This window comes from Stegostoma tigrinum, chromosome 12, assembly GCF_030684315.1.
Source record: "Stegostoma tigrinum isolate sSteTig4 chromosome 12, sSteTig4.hap1, whole genome shotgun sequence".
Lineage (NCBI taxonomy): Eukaryota > Metazoa > Chordata > Chondrichthyes > Orectolobiformes > Stegostomatidae > Stegostoma > Stegostoma tigrinum.
The window spans coordinates 47,785,388-47,800,720 of record NC_081365.1 but is presented as its reverse complement, the minus strand read 5'-3'; the positions used below and the strand labels follow the sequence as shown (position 1 = coordinate 47,800,720).

The 15,333-nt window shown below is 36.3% G+C and overlaps 1 protein-coding gene across 2 annotated transcripts in view; it reads left to right on the top strand.

The window, feature by feature from the left end:
- The window catches only part of arl13b (ADP-ribosylation factor-like 13b), a 77,361-nt gene that overhangs the window by 50,972 nt on the left and 11,056 nt on the right, over positions 1 to 15,333 (top strand). For both annotated transcript variants that reach the window (XM_048540317.2, XM_048540315.2), the window contains exons 5-9: positions 4,018 to 4,123; positions 5,765 to 5,967; positions 9,462 to 9,567; positions 12,227 to 12,431; positions 12,582 to 12,689. In XM_048540317.2, the coding sequence (XP_048396274.1) occupies positions 4,018 to 4,123; positions 5,765 to 5,967; positions 9,462 to 9,567; positions 12,227 to 12,431; positions 12,582 to 12,689 (728 nt within the window). The remainder of the gene's footprint in view (positions 1 to 4,017; positions 4,124 to 5,764; positions 5,968 to 9,461; positions 9,568 to 12,226; positions 12,432 to 12,581; positions 12,690 to 15,333) is intronic.

The window sequence follows — 15,333 nt, the reverse complement described above, 5'->3', positions numbered from 1 at the left end:
TGGCTACCAAATAGCACAAACTATGTATTTATTTTGCATTGAAATTCAGCTCAAGCAGTTGTTTTGCCGTGTTGTGCGGGTAGCCTCTATTTTCCACGAGTTATGGTCAGTTATGTAAAACATACAGATTGTGGTAACTGTTTAAATGCCTAATGGCAAGGAGGACAGATGTTACTTTATAACTAAAATGAACATTTGTTATTGTTTCATATTACCCCTTTAATTATATTTGCTAACTTTAAAAATTAAATGCTCAAGCTGTAACTAGTAAAATTGACTGTAAGACTGAACATTGTAATGCAAGAGAGATAATAGCATTACATAGTTCACCTCAAGTTGCGAAAGGACCTTGGTTTGGTTGTGTCAGTGCAGGTGATCATTAATTCTCTTCAACAAATATTCTTAACAAAACATGAAAAATAAGTAGTACAAAGAAAATTAATTAATATTTGATTTTGTAATAGCAGGTTGAAATTCTGAAACACACTAGAAAGTCTTACAATAGACATTAAGCTAGGGTATGCAGTCATAAATTTTTCATTGATCATTGTTATATGGGAAAGGAATTTTTTTTTTGCAATGCAGTTTTGTTACCATGAGAATTAAGCTTTTAGTTCCAGTTTCAGTGAGTATCTATATCATTCTACTTGTTCTCCTTTAACACATCTGCAGCCTTCTTTCTGCCAGAGAATTGCAAAGGATAGTCTGCATGAAATAGCTCTTTGGCTGCCCTCAAGAGGTAGTAGTGAATCACCTTCGCCATCCACAGCAGTTATTACTGTTGGTTTACTCACAGTAATGTTAGTGAGGAAGTTCCAGGATTTTGAGTCAGTGACATTGAAGGAATGGCATGCATTTCCAAATCAAGATGCCCAGTGGCTTGGAAGCAAGTTTTGCCGGTGGTGGTTTTCATGTATCTGCAATCTTTGTCCTTCTTGTTTGTAGTATTTGTTTTCTGGAAGGTGCCACCTTGGTGAATTTCGCTTGTGCATTTTATAGATAAAGGTATGCACTGCTGCTACCGGACATCAGTGGTGGAGAGAATCATTGTTTGTGGATGTATTGTCAAACAGGCAAGCTGCTTTGTCCTCTGTGTGATGTCAAGCCTGTAGAGTGTTGTTGCATTCACATTCATCCAGGCTAGAGAGATGTATTCTATCACCCTCCAGATTGAGTCTTGAGTGATGGACATGCTTTGGGATGTCATGAGACAAGTTATTTGTTGCAAGATTTCTAGCCTTTGGACCTGTTCTTATAGTCCACTTTCACTTCTGGGCAACTTTCTCTGAACAGAAATGTTTTGACATTTGTTCATAGGTATGGACATTGCTGCCTAGGTGAACATTTATTGCCCATTCCCAACTTTCCTTATGAATGGAACGATGAGCTGCCTTCTTGAACTGCTGCAATCTATTTACGTAGGTGTATGTACCAAGAACTGTGTGAGAGGGCGTTTTGATCCAGGTATATTGAAGGCCCACTGCATAATTCTAAGACAGGGTTGTGTACAACTTGGAGAGAAACTTATGGGCGGTTGTGTGCTCATGCGTCTACTGCCCTTGTCCTTCCAGGTGCTAGATTGCAGGTTTGGAAGGTGCTGAGAAAAGAGCCTTAGTGAATTGTTGGAGTATAACTTGTAGATGGTGCACTGCCAAAATATGCTGCAGTCGAGAGACAGAATTTTTAAGGGACCAATCAAAAGAGCTGCTTTCTCTCGTTGTTTTGAGCTTCTTAAGCAGAAAGAGCTGCATGCATCCAGATGGAGAGTATGCCATTATCTTCCTGATGTCTGCCTGACCTGATTAATTTGGCATTTGCTTTATTTGTATTATTATTTGGAGCATACATTTGCCATCAGTGTTTTTAGGATTTTTAAAAATTATGCAGTAGCCATGCATGATTTTCATTTAGGCAACTTAACAGCCTTCTGGACTCAATATTGGCTTCTATTTCAGCTGTTAACCACTCCCATGTGCCTTTGTTTTGAATAGCAGCTGCTGGTAAATATATTTGCTGTTGCCATTTAGTAGCAGTGAAAGTAACAAATCACCTCTGCTGGAACAGACTGTTGGACAGCATGAAATACTTTATAGATATCAGATGTGTGAGCAACAGTGGAAAAAACAAATGACAAAAAAAATTCACCACAATTTATTGAACTGCTGTGTGGTATATTAGGATAATTTATCCCTTGTTTCTTGTCCCAGTTTCATTACCTTGCTGCTTACACCATCATCCTTATATTACACTGTATCTCCTGTTACCCTTCATTACACAGGCCTTACCTTTTGTTCTTTTCTCCCCACGTTCTTTTCACTTTTTTTGTACTTTCTCAAAACTTATTACATGTCTAACATTTTCCATGTATGATGAATGGTCATTACAATGCTAATTCTTTTCCATTTCTCCAGTGCTGCTTATCCTGATATTTCCAGTGATTCTCTAAATGTATTAGCAAATTACTTTTAATGATCTTGAACCTACATCTTCTTGTTCTTACTTTATAGTGACCGTGTTTTTTTAATCTTAACAAACTTATACATCTGTATAAAATCATGTCTCAGATGTTTAATTTTCAAGATAAAATAGCCAAGTCTATCCAATCTTTTTGATTAACAGTACAACATCTATTAACCTTGTGTATCTTCATTGCACTGCCTCATGTATCTTGAAAATTAGAACTGCACAGTATTCAACAAACAGCTGACTAGAGAATTCTATACTCTTAACAATCTCTCTGTGTGATCATGCCAAACTTCAAATTTCAAGCAGCAACATCTAAGCCTATTAAGTTTGATTGCCTCTTCTGATGTGCAGTTGTAGTGTTTAACGAGTTCAACATCAGTAACAACAAAATTATATTTATATATAGTTACGTCTTTTAGTATAACAGGTATTCTAAGCACATTCCCGCCATTCCATACATAAAGTAATTTAGGAAGGACTAAAAGCAAAAAAAAATTACGATTTCAGTAGTTGATAAAGGTCAAGAGGAACCTGGAGAAAGAATTCAGAATCTGATTCAGACAATTAAAGGTGAGGAGGAGGAAGTGCACAAATGGCTAGTCTCAAAAGTGTTGCAGGAGATGTTTATGTACAGATGATTGCAAAGATCAGTTTTATGTTAGAACCATTAACCAAAGTGACTCGATGATGCAATGAATTGGTTATACTTTCCCCTTTCGATATTTGTCCAAACTAATTGATGGTATGGAAGTGTTCTGCTTGTTTGAGATTCTTAATTCAATTGTTTCGATAATGGCTTAGTTGGTATCAATTGATAGTATAAAATTGCATATTCCTCTTTGTTTTGCACATTGAACATACAAGGTTAACTGATTTGGAAACTGAAATGGTGCCTTAATGAACTGAGTTTTCAAGAGTTAGTTTTGGTTCTTTACATTGTGCTGGGGAATTTTTAATGGTGCTCTTTATGGATCAAAACAGAGTTAATTAAATAAATAATGGGTTCTTCACCTGTAGACAAATAGATTTGGTCCCATTATATAGTGCAATCTTTATGCAATTTTACATCCCTACACCCATTTCTTTTTGATCAGTTCATGGACGTTTGCTGTTGATATAGTTATACAATACTGTTGCATATTTTTCACAACTTAAACACTTTTTTCCATTATTAATTCCAGTGCTGAAATTCATATTGGAAAAGCTCTATGTAAGCAAGTTCCTGTCACACCAGCATGATAACCTGGTGTCAAAAAGTATCTCCATAAACTCACTTGATGTTTTAAACAAGTTTTTCACCACCATTTTTTCCACTAACAGAAGTATCTGATTTAAACAACATTAAAACAAATAGATAAAAATCATCTCACATCTCACAATAATTACAGTTATCCATTGAATTGTCTGTTAATTATTTCATTAAAGTTCTACCAAAACTGTTCAAAATTGATGAACTGGAAGCTTTCAGCCTCCTAGTACTAAATATGCAATTAATATGATTACTTTGTAAAATATCAGTTAAACTGAAATATAATCAATTGTTCATTTTAGATTGGCAAACAAACAAGATTGTGATGGAGCATTAGCAGAGGCTGATATCATAGAGTACCTTTCATTGGAAAAGCTGGTCAATGAAAATAAATGTTTATGTCAAATTGTAAGTACTTGCATTTCACCTACATATAATCAGTGTCTTTGCTGTGATGAAAAGAGGATCAGTTTTTTTTTCCCATTCATAATTTCTGAATGTATCTTTCTATACCCCGTCAATGGCTTTGTCTTTATCTAAAATAAGATGCCTCATACTTAATAGGATATCTTTACTATGGTTTAATACATGATTTCTACAGGTTTAACGTTTTCTGTTGATATTTTATGCTCTTATTGATAAACTTGAGCCCCAACTGTAGCAAATTGGCATCCCATTTTCAGCAATTTTTGAGTTAAGGTCCTTTAACTATCACTGCTGCTTTAATTAGTCTTATTAGTTATTGTCAGTGTCCACTCGTCAGTCTTAATACCAAAATACATTGTTTCAATACTTTTTCACATTAAACTTCATGAGATTCTTTGAATAAAGCTTTTATTTTAATATACCATGACGACATTTTCATTTCTGAGCATTTCAGTGCATGAACTTGCAGAACACTTCCAGAAATAACCAATTTCTACAACTGATAATATCTAATAGTTTTGAATTTATCGATTTGATTGTTAATTAAGCAATCTTGTAAAATGAGGATTTAATTATTCTTATCGTTACTTTCATTTTTCATGCAATGACAAACTGTTCACCAATGTATCATATAATTTTGCTTTGATTTGGCTATGAAATTATCAATTACATCCTATCAAACCAATATTATGCTTTATGGTCATGAGATTTCCGTACCACTTCAATATTTGCGTTCTTTTTTCTCATCCTGCCTGGTGTTTCTGAGCCCATAATTCTCTGTGCTCCAGTCTTTCAAGATCCTATAACCCTGCCCCGAAATGCAGACTAATAGACCCAAGGTTAATTTTCTACCAGATCACAGTCCTCATCTTGAGCTCTTTGGCATTCAGCCATAGCCTGATTCTATTGTTGTGAAGCTAAGACCTATCCACTGAGCAGGGAAAGCTGCAGTCTTCTTCCATACCCAACTACCCCTTCTTAATCATTCCTACTTACAGGAACGTTGAGCCAAGTGCTAAGTCACTCTGGAATACTGTTCGCTGTTCCAGATATTAGCATCTTTTCCATTGCTACCTTATTCTGGGATTCTGTGTTCTTTCTATGGCTGGACCCTGGCATTGCCCCAGAAGATCTCTCTTCCAATGATACCAATGCTCAGGATCACACCCCACACTTGGAAGAGTTACAGCAGCTAACGTTACCAGATCTCCCATAATTACTATCACCTTTAAAATTATCTCCTGACTCAACCTTCTGCTGCTATTAAGTTCCTGCTTATCAAGAAATTTGTAAAATGTCAACTAAAAATTGAATCATAGAATCAAAGAAACTTGAAGCGTGGAAGATGGCCATTCAGCTGATTGTGTCTATGCACTTTTTTTAAGAAACGTGAAATAACCCATATTAAAGGCAACTCGTATCTTATTTTTCTGACAATATTAACTGAGGTAAGCAGTTTCATCCACAGAATATCATGGGGACACGGACAACTTCTAGAATTCCACTATTGCTTGTGCTAATTTCAACCAAATAAACAAAACAGGAATTGACCCATGATGCATCTTTTCTGTAGAGCTTGGAAACCATTCCCAATTAAACATAGTGTTCAATTTATGCCAATAGGAGCCATGTTCTGCAACTTTGGGGCATGGAAAAAAATTGGACAAAGCCATTAGGAAAGGCCTTGGTTGGCTTTTGAACACCGTAGCAAAAGATTATGACATTCTACAAGAAAGGGTACAAAAAGACACAATGGAACAGAAGGCTCAAGAAGAGAAAGACAAACAAGATCGGGCAGAAAGAGTCCGTAGAATACGAGAGGAAAGGTAAAAGTGCATTTAACAATTAATTGTTCAATTCATTTAAAAAATACTTGACTTTCAATATTATGACTGACCCTGATCTTTTTTCAGGCCAGTGCAACTACAGAGTCACACTCGCAGCCCATACAGCTGCATTGTCTGTGATATCATTGGCAGTAGCACTGCAGCTAACTGTTTGTATCTTGGAATAGGAACAATTAAAAGGATTTATTTTCAAAGTCACTCCATCAATATACTAAAATCCTGAGATTACTATATTTTCACTGCCCCACATCCAACACTTGTGTATCCTACTCCCAACCCTGACTACCTTACTTCCTCTTGGTAGGCTATGCTATCACTATTTATTATTTGCCAAGTTGTGATTAGAGCAGCAGATAAAGTTTGAACATAGAACTGTACAGACAGGAACAGGCCCTTCAGCCTACACCGTTGTGCCAAACATGGTGCCAAATTAAATTAAACTCTTCCGCCTGCCTTTGGCCCAAATCCTCCATTCTTTGTGTACTCATGTGCTTACCTAAACGCCCATGAAACACTACTTTTGTATCTGCCTCCTCTACCATCCCTGGTAGCGTGTTCCAAACTCCTACCACACTCTCTCTATGTTTTTTAAAAAAAAAACTTGCCCCTCACATCTCTTGAACGTTCCCCCTGGTTTCAGACATTTCAACTCTGGGAAAAAGATTCTGACCATCAGTCCTATCTATGCATCTCATAATCTTACAGACTTCAATCAAATCTTCTGTCTGCCTATGCCAGTCCAGAGAAAACAACCAAAGTTTTTCTAGTCTCTCCTTATAGCTCATACCCTGTAATCCAGATAGCATCCTGGTAAACCTCTTCTGCAACCTCTGTAAAGCCTCCACATCCTTCCTGAATTGTGGCGACCAGAATTGAATGCAATACTCTAAGTGTGGCCTAACTAAAGTCTTATAAAGCTGCAACATGACATCCTGACTCTTGAGTATTCAATTCCCCGACCAATAAAGCCAAGCATGCCATATGCCTGCTTTACTACCCTATCTACTTATGTGGCCACTTTCAGGGAGCTGTGGGTTTGAACCCCAAGATCCTCCTGTACATCAATGCTACTCAGGGTCCTGCCCTTAACAGTATACTTTCCCTTAACATTTGACTTCCAAAAGTGTGGCACCTCATGCTTACCTGGATTAAACCCCATCTGAGATTTCTCCACCTACATCTGCAAGTGATCTGTATCCCACTGTATCCTTGGACAACCTTCTGCATTATCCACAACTCCACAAATCTTTGTGTCATTTGCAAACTTACTCACCCACCCATCTACATGTTCATCTAAGTCATTTATATATATCATAGACAGCAGAGGTCCCAGTATGGATCCCTGCAAAACATCACTAGTCACAGACTTCCAGCCAGAAAAGCATCTTTCCACCACTACTTTCTGCCGCATGTGGGCAAACCAATTCTGAATTTGTGTGGCCAGGTCACTCTGGATCCCAGACATCCTAATCTTCTGGATGAACCTACTGTGAGGGAGCTGGTCGAAAAGCCTTACTAAAATCCATGTAGATAACATCCATTGCTTCACCCTCATCGATCGCTTTTCTCACCTCAAAAAATTCAGTCAAGTTAGTAAGACATGACCTGCCCAGCACAAAGCCATGCTGACCGTCCCTAATTAGGCCATGTTTTTCCAAAATGAGAGTGCTGAGTGAGAAGCCAGCCAGATCAGTGAGAGGGGCAGCACATAGCCTGCTGAAAGGACGTGAGAGTGCCGAGTGGAAGGGCAACAAGAGCAGCAAATGGAGCAGGGTTTGGACCTGGGCAGCAACTGGACTGCCAAATGCAACTGTGGCTTGAGCTTTGCAGAGGTGTTGACCATCAGTGACATCACACAAGTGGCTGGAGTGGAAGCCGCCTTCTGATTCCATGAATAATCAATGGTGTCAATGACACTGACTTCTTATCCCAGTGGGGTGGTGGAAGACTTACTTCAGTCCTTCAGAAGGATTTAAGTTAATTCGTATTGCAGACAGTTTTCCATACTTTTTATTATGATATGATATACCTTAATAGTAGGAAGAGAGTAAAATAAAATAAGGCATTGCAGATGCTGGAAATCTGAAACACAAAGAGAAATTGCTGGAGGAACACAGCAGATAACATTTGTGGTGAGAACGAGTTAACATTTGGGTTCCAGTGACCTGGTTCTGCAGAAGGGTCACAAACATGCCAATTCTACTTTCTCTCCTGCTGGGTTACTTCAGAAATTTCTGTAGTAGCAAAAAAAGATTCTGACTTAAAAAGCATACTCTTAAAAATGTGATAACATAATCCTTGAATGATTAGAATAACTTTAAAAGCCATTAAGATTTATGTGAGAGATGCTATAGTATTCATCTTGCTTGTATTGTAGATTATATGTTGTTTATAAATGCATTCCAACTCTGTGGTAACAATTTCCTCTGAGGGGATTGTGAATTCCAGTACCACTCCTGAGATATAGACATATTACCTTGGCTCGCACTCAAGTACTGTATTGATGTATTTAAATATCTTTGCATGAGCCTTTAATTTACTGTATTAGTCTTGGCATTGAGCTACTTATCAAAAGCTTATCTGCATCCATTAGGATAAGTCTCATTTGTTCTCCAGATTAACATTTTTACACTGTTAAGTGGAAAAGAAAGCATGTGGGGGTCCCTGTTCCAATTCCCACTGAACATGATTCGTGATCATAATACTTACATGCTCAGAATACTTACTGTTGTAAAAGGCTGAAATACTGGATTAGTAAAACAGATGTCTTAAGAAGCCAAAGAACGTGAATTTTATGGTGGAACGTTTTTCAAAAAAGTGATCAGGACTTTCTTTTTAATTGAGGGTGTCACCGGCAACATTTATTGCCCATCCCTAATTGCTCATAGGGCATTAAGAATCACCATATTGCTGTGGATCTAGCGTCAAATGTAGACCAGACTAGGTAAGAATGGCAGTGTCCTTCTGTAAAGGACATCAGTGAACCAGATGGTTCTTTCCAGACAATCAACATTGGATTCATAGACAAAATTAAACTCTAAATTCCAGACTTTTCAGATTCCACCATCTGCTGGGGCAGGATTCGACCCAGATCTCCAGAACATTACCTAGGTCTCTGGACTAACAGCCAAGTGATAATACCACTAGACTATTGCCTGCTCTTAGAATGTCATAAGCACCCAGTTAGTTCATTGTCGTTGTTTTGGCAAGGAAACCTGCAGTCCTTAAATCTGATGTGTCAGTCCAATCCCACACCAATCACCATTAACCTCTGACATCCTTTAAAGTGCAAACCACTCATATTAAAACTATACAGTACAACTAAAATGGGCAATAAATCTCCAGCATTGTTAATAATGTGCACATCGAAGAATTAATTTTCAGAAGTTCATATGATGTGGGAGACTGAACAAAGACCAATGAAAATTCACAAGGAAATATTAAATGTTCAAAAAGCATTTATGTCTTTGTAGAGAACACAAAGAAAAGGAAGAGGGGCACCCTCTAAACCCGGATGAGGATGATGAACCTGACCCAAAAGTAAACCCTTTTCAACCTATATCTAAGGTCATTTCTGTGGTAGGTATTAAAACACATTGCCAGAAGTACATTTTTTTGTTTAAATGTTGAATTTTAAGATTGACATCAGTTTCTTGACTGGGATTACAATTTAATCACATTGCATTTTAGTCATTTTAAACAATGTTTCTATCTCTGTATTCACATGTTGCTACTAAAGTAAGGTGAGACTGATTACAGTTGACACCAAAGACTGTATTCCAATAAATGTGGCAGCAAGGAGTCCTAGCGAAACTGAAGTTGGTGGGAATCCAGGAGGAAAGTTTTCACTGATGAAAATGATACCTAACACAAAGGAAGGTAGTTGTGGCTATTGGAGATAAATCATCTCAGCTCTAGGACATCACTGCAGGAGTGCATCAAATTAGTGTCAGGCATGATTGTCACCTGCTATTTCATCAGTAACTTTCCTTCCTATATTACCTCAGAACTAGAAATGTTCACTGTTAATTGCATGGAATTCAATTAAGTTTACAATGCTACAAATGTCACTGTGTTCTGTGCTTGTAAGCAGCAAAATTTAGAAAATATTAAGAAGGTTTGGGCTGATATGTGGTAAGTAACATTCATTTCACACAAATGCTGGACAATGATCCTGTTCAACAAGAGAGATGAAAACCATCACTTTGACCCTTGATAGACAATGTTGTTATTATCACTGAATCCCTTACCCTCAATACCTTGGGGGTCACCATTGACCAAGAACTTAAGTGGACCAGCCATATAAATACTAAGACTACAAAAGCAAAACAGAAGCTGGGATTTCTGTGGTGAGAATATCACTCTGTCACACATTGAAATACATCCATATGACCAAATTCAGCCCATAAGTTATGAGTGTTTGAATACTCATAATGTATCTAGATAATCACAGGTTTAATAACATTCTTTAATCATAGATTCATCTAAAACAAAGCAGCCTACTTGATTAGCACCCCATCCAATACAAGCATTAACACTTTCCACTAGCAGAGCATGTTGGCAACATTGTGTGCCATCTAAGGGTGCACCACAGCAACTTAGTAAAGCTCATTTAACAACACTTTGCAAAGCTGTAATCTCTACCTGCTAAAAGGCCAAGTGTTGCAGATTAGAGAACAACACCAACTGACTGTCCAAGCCACACAACATCCTTATTTGAAAGATATGTCATTGTTACTTCATTGTTGCTGTTTCAAAAACCCAGACCTCCCTTCTTAACAGCAATGTATGTGCAGAGATGGCAGCTCACCACTATCTTCTAAAAGACAGTTAGGGCTGGTAATAAATGCTGACCTTACCATTGACCTACACCCTGTGAGTGAATAAAGATAGATGTGCATAAAGTTTGTAAATTTTTAGAAATCCTACAATAATTCTTAATTGCAGCTTTCAGTGTAGGCCATAGATTAAAATTCAGTCACAGAAACAGTGATCACCTTTGTTCTTAGTGAAAGCTATATTGATGCACAGTTCTTGGCTCAAAGAATGCTGTTTAGGATTACGTAGCTAGCTGAAAGTTTTTTTGAAGGAAAAGCCTTGGTTAAAAATGTACGGGTTAGAGTTGTAGCTACACGTCTTAGTGTGACTTAGTATTACAACAATCCTCCAAAAAAGTACACTTACATAGAATTGAAATGGAGTAGAACATTTTAGATAAAGAACAATAAATTACTAGATTTTAATAGAAAGGTTGCTGATTAGTTATGATGTTAATGCTATATTGTTGTCATTAGGATTAATATTGATTGAAAGATCCAAAATGTATGTTGTTTCTTTCTACATGAATACAAAGCACTTTCATAGACTTGAAACCACGAAATTTTGCAACAGAATATTATACTTGGAACAAATCAATTGAGCTATAGTGAGTAAATTAGCTCTTAAATTAATCAAGACAACATCCATTTTTTAAAAAAATTCCAATATTATAATGTATAGTTTTCCATTTGACATTGATTTTCCTTTTCAGTCAAAGTATCTAAAATGTAGAGCCCAAGAATATCTAGTTTGTGCATATGCATTACGGAATTCCATAAAGATTTAGGATCTTTGGAAAAGATGTGTGTAACATATTTATGAACTGTCAGATATGTATCTACTGAGGTAGACTTCAGAATTATTTCATTTAAAGCAGAATTGAACATAGGAATTTCTGTCTTTAAAAGTGCACTGCAGGCTGTAGGCATGGAAAATAACCAGGTGACACGTTTAATGAAAAATTCAAGTTGAAAGTAAAGCGCAATTCTACTCATCAGATTAGGTCAACAAAGTTGGTAGGAATGTGTGACTTGGTTTAATATAGCACCTCCTTGGTAATTGTATTCAACAGGTTACACAACATTTATGGGCATATGTAAATAGACTTAGTTTTGTGTCAGTTTAATAAATGTGTTCAACTGGTTTGGCAACATTTTCTGACACAATACAAATAAGGCCACTTCAGTCTCACAAGAAGACACAACAAAAAGTTGTTAAATAAAATGTTTAATGTCAGTACTTAATTAGAGAGTGATGGTGTAAAATTAAAGGGGTGGCATCGGCTGTAGTATTTTGGAACAAATCTATAAAATCCTCAGTTGGCACCTCGTGTGATGTCAAAGGAGACAGAAGGAAGCTTGAAATGTCTTGGACAGTGAACAGGAAAATAATAGCAGAAAATAATGTTTTTCTTTATTAGAATGAAGAGAAAATCAGAAAACTGAAAGAGAAAAACAAACCAAAACCTAGTGGAGAGATTCCAATAAGTTCTTCAGAAAAGTCAAAATCATCTAAGATGCAATCTGGCAACGGCAATCAAATGTTTGAGAAAGTGAAGCCAGTCGCCCGTGTATTAACTGAGCAACATGAGGAAATTGAGTGCAACCAAAAAATGATAGACTCTGGTAATTATACAGATGAAATTGCTTAAATAATATGAAGCTAGCAATAGCAATCAAGAATTCAGTTTAAATTAACTCTGCATTCTATTTTTTACAGTCCATAAAATGATGTTTGTAAGTAATTGCATATTGAAAGTTATATATTTTAAACAGAGCCTGGGAAGAGAAAGGTTAAAAAGATTCCTATAAAGAGAAAGAATAGGGTGGAGCCATTCAGTACAGATGAAGACTCTGAAAATTCAAGCCCACCACCGCCACCTGGTGAGTAGGATTCTTTTTTTCTAGTGTACATTAATAAGGGAAACCTGTTATGTTCACAAACTAAAGTAGCAATGAATAATTATTCTTGAAATGGAGTCGTCATTAATAATGAAAAACTGAAATTTAGGAAAAATGGTTTAAATTAAAAGAAGAAATTAGTAACATTTGTCCATAAGTTATAATAATTTTGACCGTGCTTTTGGAATAGATTTGGCAAATACAGTTTTACTGTTTTGCAGGAAGCGGTAATCTAAGTTAGAGCTGTATACAATTGATGATTCATTATGTTGGTCAGTGAAAGCAGAAAAATCCCAGATTAGTTGAGAATAGTAAGGGTCATGAGCAGTTACTAACACTGCCATTATATATCTCTGACAGGGGAGTTAAAAAAAATCAGTCAAGATATTTACTTCTAACTTTCGTTTAATGATCTGTTCCCAAAAGTACACAACTGAAGTTGGTAACTGAATTTGATTTGTCCAAATTTGGATTCATAAAAGATCTGGAATAAAAAGCTAGTGTAACGGCGAATATATAACTTGTCATTAGAAAAGAAACATGTGGTTCACTAATGCCCTTTTAAAGAAGGAAATTTGATCTGCTCTAAATGTGACATTTATTTAGTGTAAAGCATTCAAACCACACAGTTCCTAACTTTATCTACAACCGAGTTTCAGCGAGTGCCCTTCATATTTGGTCAAGTCGAAAGCCTATTTAATGCCATCCACCTGCACATGGTAAAACACAATTGATGTACAATATACAATTAACTGTGCATGGTGGACTGTCAAAATGAAAGTTCAAAAATATTTTGCTATTGTGGACATCACATTTAAAGGTATTTATTCCAGAATTTCATCTTGAACAACTTTTAAAAATGCTTTTGCAACTTGCTGCTGTAAATATTTGAACAATAGAGGTAGATTGTTTAGACTCTCATGGACAGTAAACATTTCTAATTAATATCAAAATACTAATGGTAAGAAAATTTCTGTGCCCCTTGTTTATATCATTTCTTTGTACTATAAGTTCTGTTGCAATATTTAATCACTTTTTTTACCAATGTTAGCTATATTACAACCTTGCAATAGTATCTGCAAAGAATTTATTTTGCCTGGAAGTTTGTATTTACAGATGTGAACAGAACTATGGAGTAAATGCACTTTGAGAAGCAGCTGGAACTATCTTCCATGACCTCCATAATAAGACACACAAGACTTTAACTTAAATTGTTTAATTGGTCTGTAAAAATTCTGGTTGGAAATTCTAGGAAAAACTGTATCAATGTTATAAAGTACCAGCAGAGTATGAAATATAAGTTCCACACAAATTAGAAATTCACCCAACTTACACTATAGATACCTATTTCTAACTGTTACTACTTGATGCATCTCAGTAAGAACACAGAACAGAAATTAATCTTCCTTGTATGCTAACCCTCTGGGTAAATTAATTACGTCTAATCTATTTCTGTTGCACTAAAAATGTGTAAATCTTGGTCCACATCAGTGAGAAGCTTGTCAGTTGTAAAATCAGCCTTAAAATACAATCTATGTATTTGATTTTGTAGCACACATTATGCGGTAAATAAGAAACCATTTTCGTTCCACCTGCAGAGTTAATCTTCAGATTAATCTTCAAATTTACACAATATAGATGATTCAAATACCCGGTTTGGGAAAAAGCAACCTTTAGTTAAGAATCTAACCTTGCACTCCTCCAGTACCTTTCCTGCCTCCCCATCTCATAAATAAGTATGTAAATGGCAGTATCAGTCAGGTGAATACTGTCTGTTCATCAGAAAGCTTTTCTTTAATGTTGTTGTGCATTTGTCTCAATCTGTACTGTTAAAATATTTAGTTGGTTGTGTCCGTTCTTCTTAATGGAAACTGTTTAGTGCCAGGGTCGTCATCATAGTGATTATACCTACGTTGTTGATAGTTGTGTTGAACGTAACATTGCCAAGAGATTTCCAGTTCAAGTGTGGACCCCTCTGGGCCAAAGAAAATAACTTCGAGAAACCAAAGCACATTCAAATAGATATCACTGTCAAGTCTGAGGTTTCTTAAAGTATGTTACAGCATTGCTATTAAACCCTATTTCATCCAATCCACAAGTTGTATTTGAACTAATTGTCTAGTGACCCGCGGTGCAAGATACACTTCAATGAAAGTTTTAAGTCAACTGGGTAAAAGTTCTCTATCATTTGTTGAATGTTTTATCAATTAACAAGAACTTCCAAGTTTAAATACCTCTCTTAATTAAAGATATAATGTGGATGGCCATTGTTGTCTTGTGCCTCCCAGAATGTCCTACATGTGTCTATCAAATACGAAAATTAGATTTTGGTCTGGATTAAAATGTGCAAACTAATTCCCTATATGCCAATCTGTTGGAGGTTTGGTGACTTTTGGATGATGTTTTGGATGCCCTTGCCAACCTCAGATAAACCTATTCTGTTCTATTCTAATCATCATAATTAATCATTAACAGTCATAAAGGTTCATATAGCTGGCCCACCTGCCATCTAACTCTGAATAGTTGGAGTAACAGATTTTAAATTCTGCAATTTCTGGTACAGCAAAGGAAATTAAAGAATAATTTTTTTGGTGCCAAATGTTACATTCTGTCAGTGGCTGGGGAA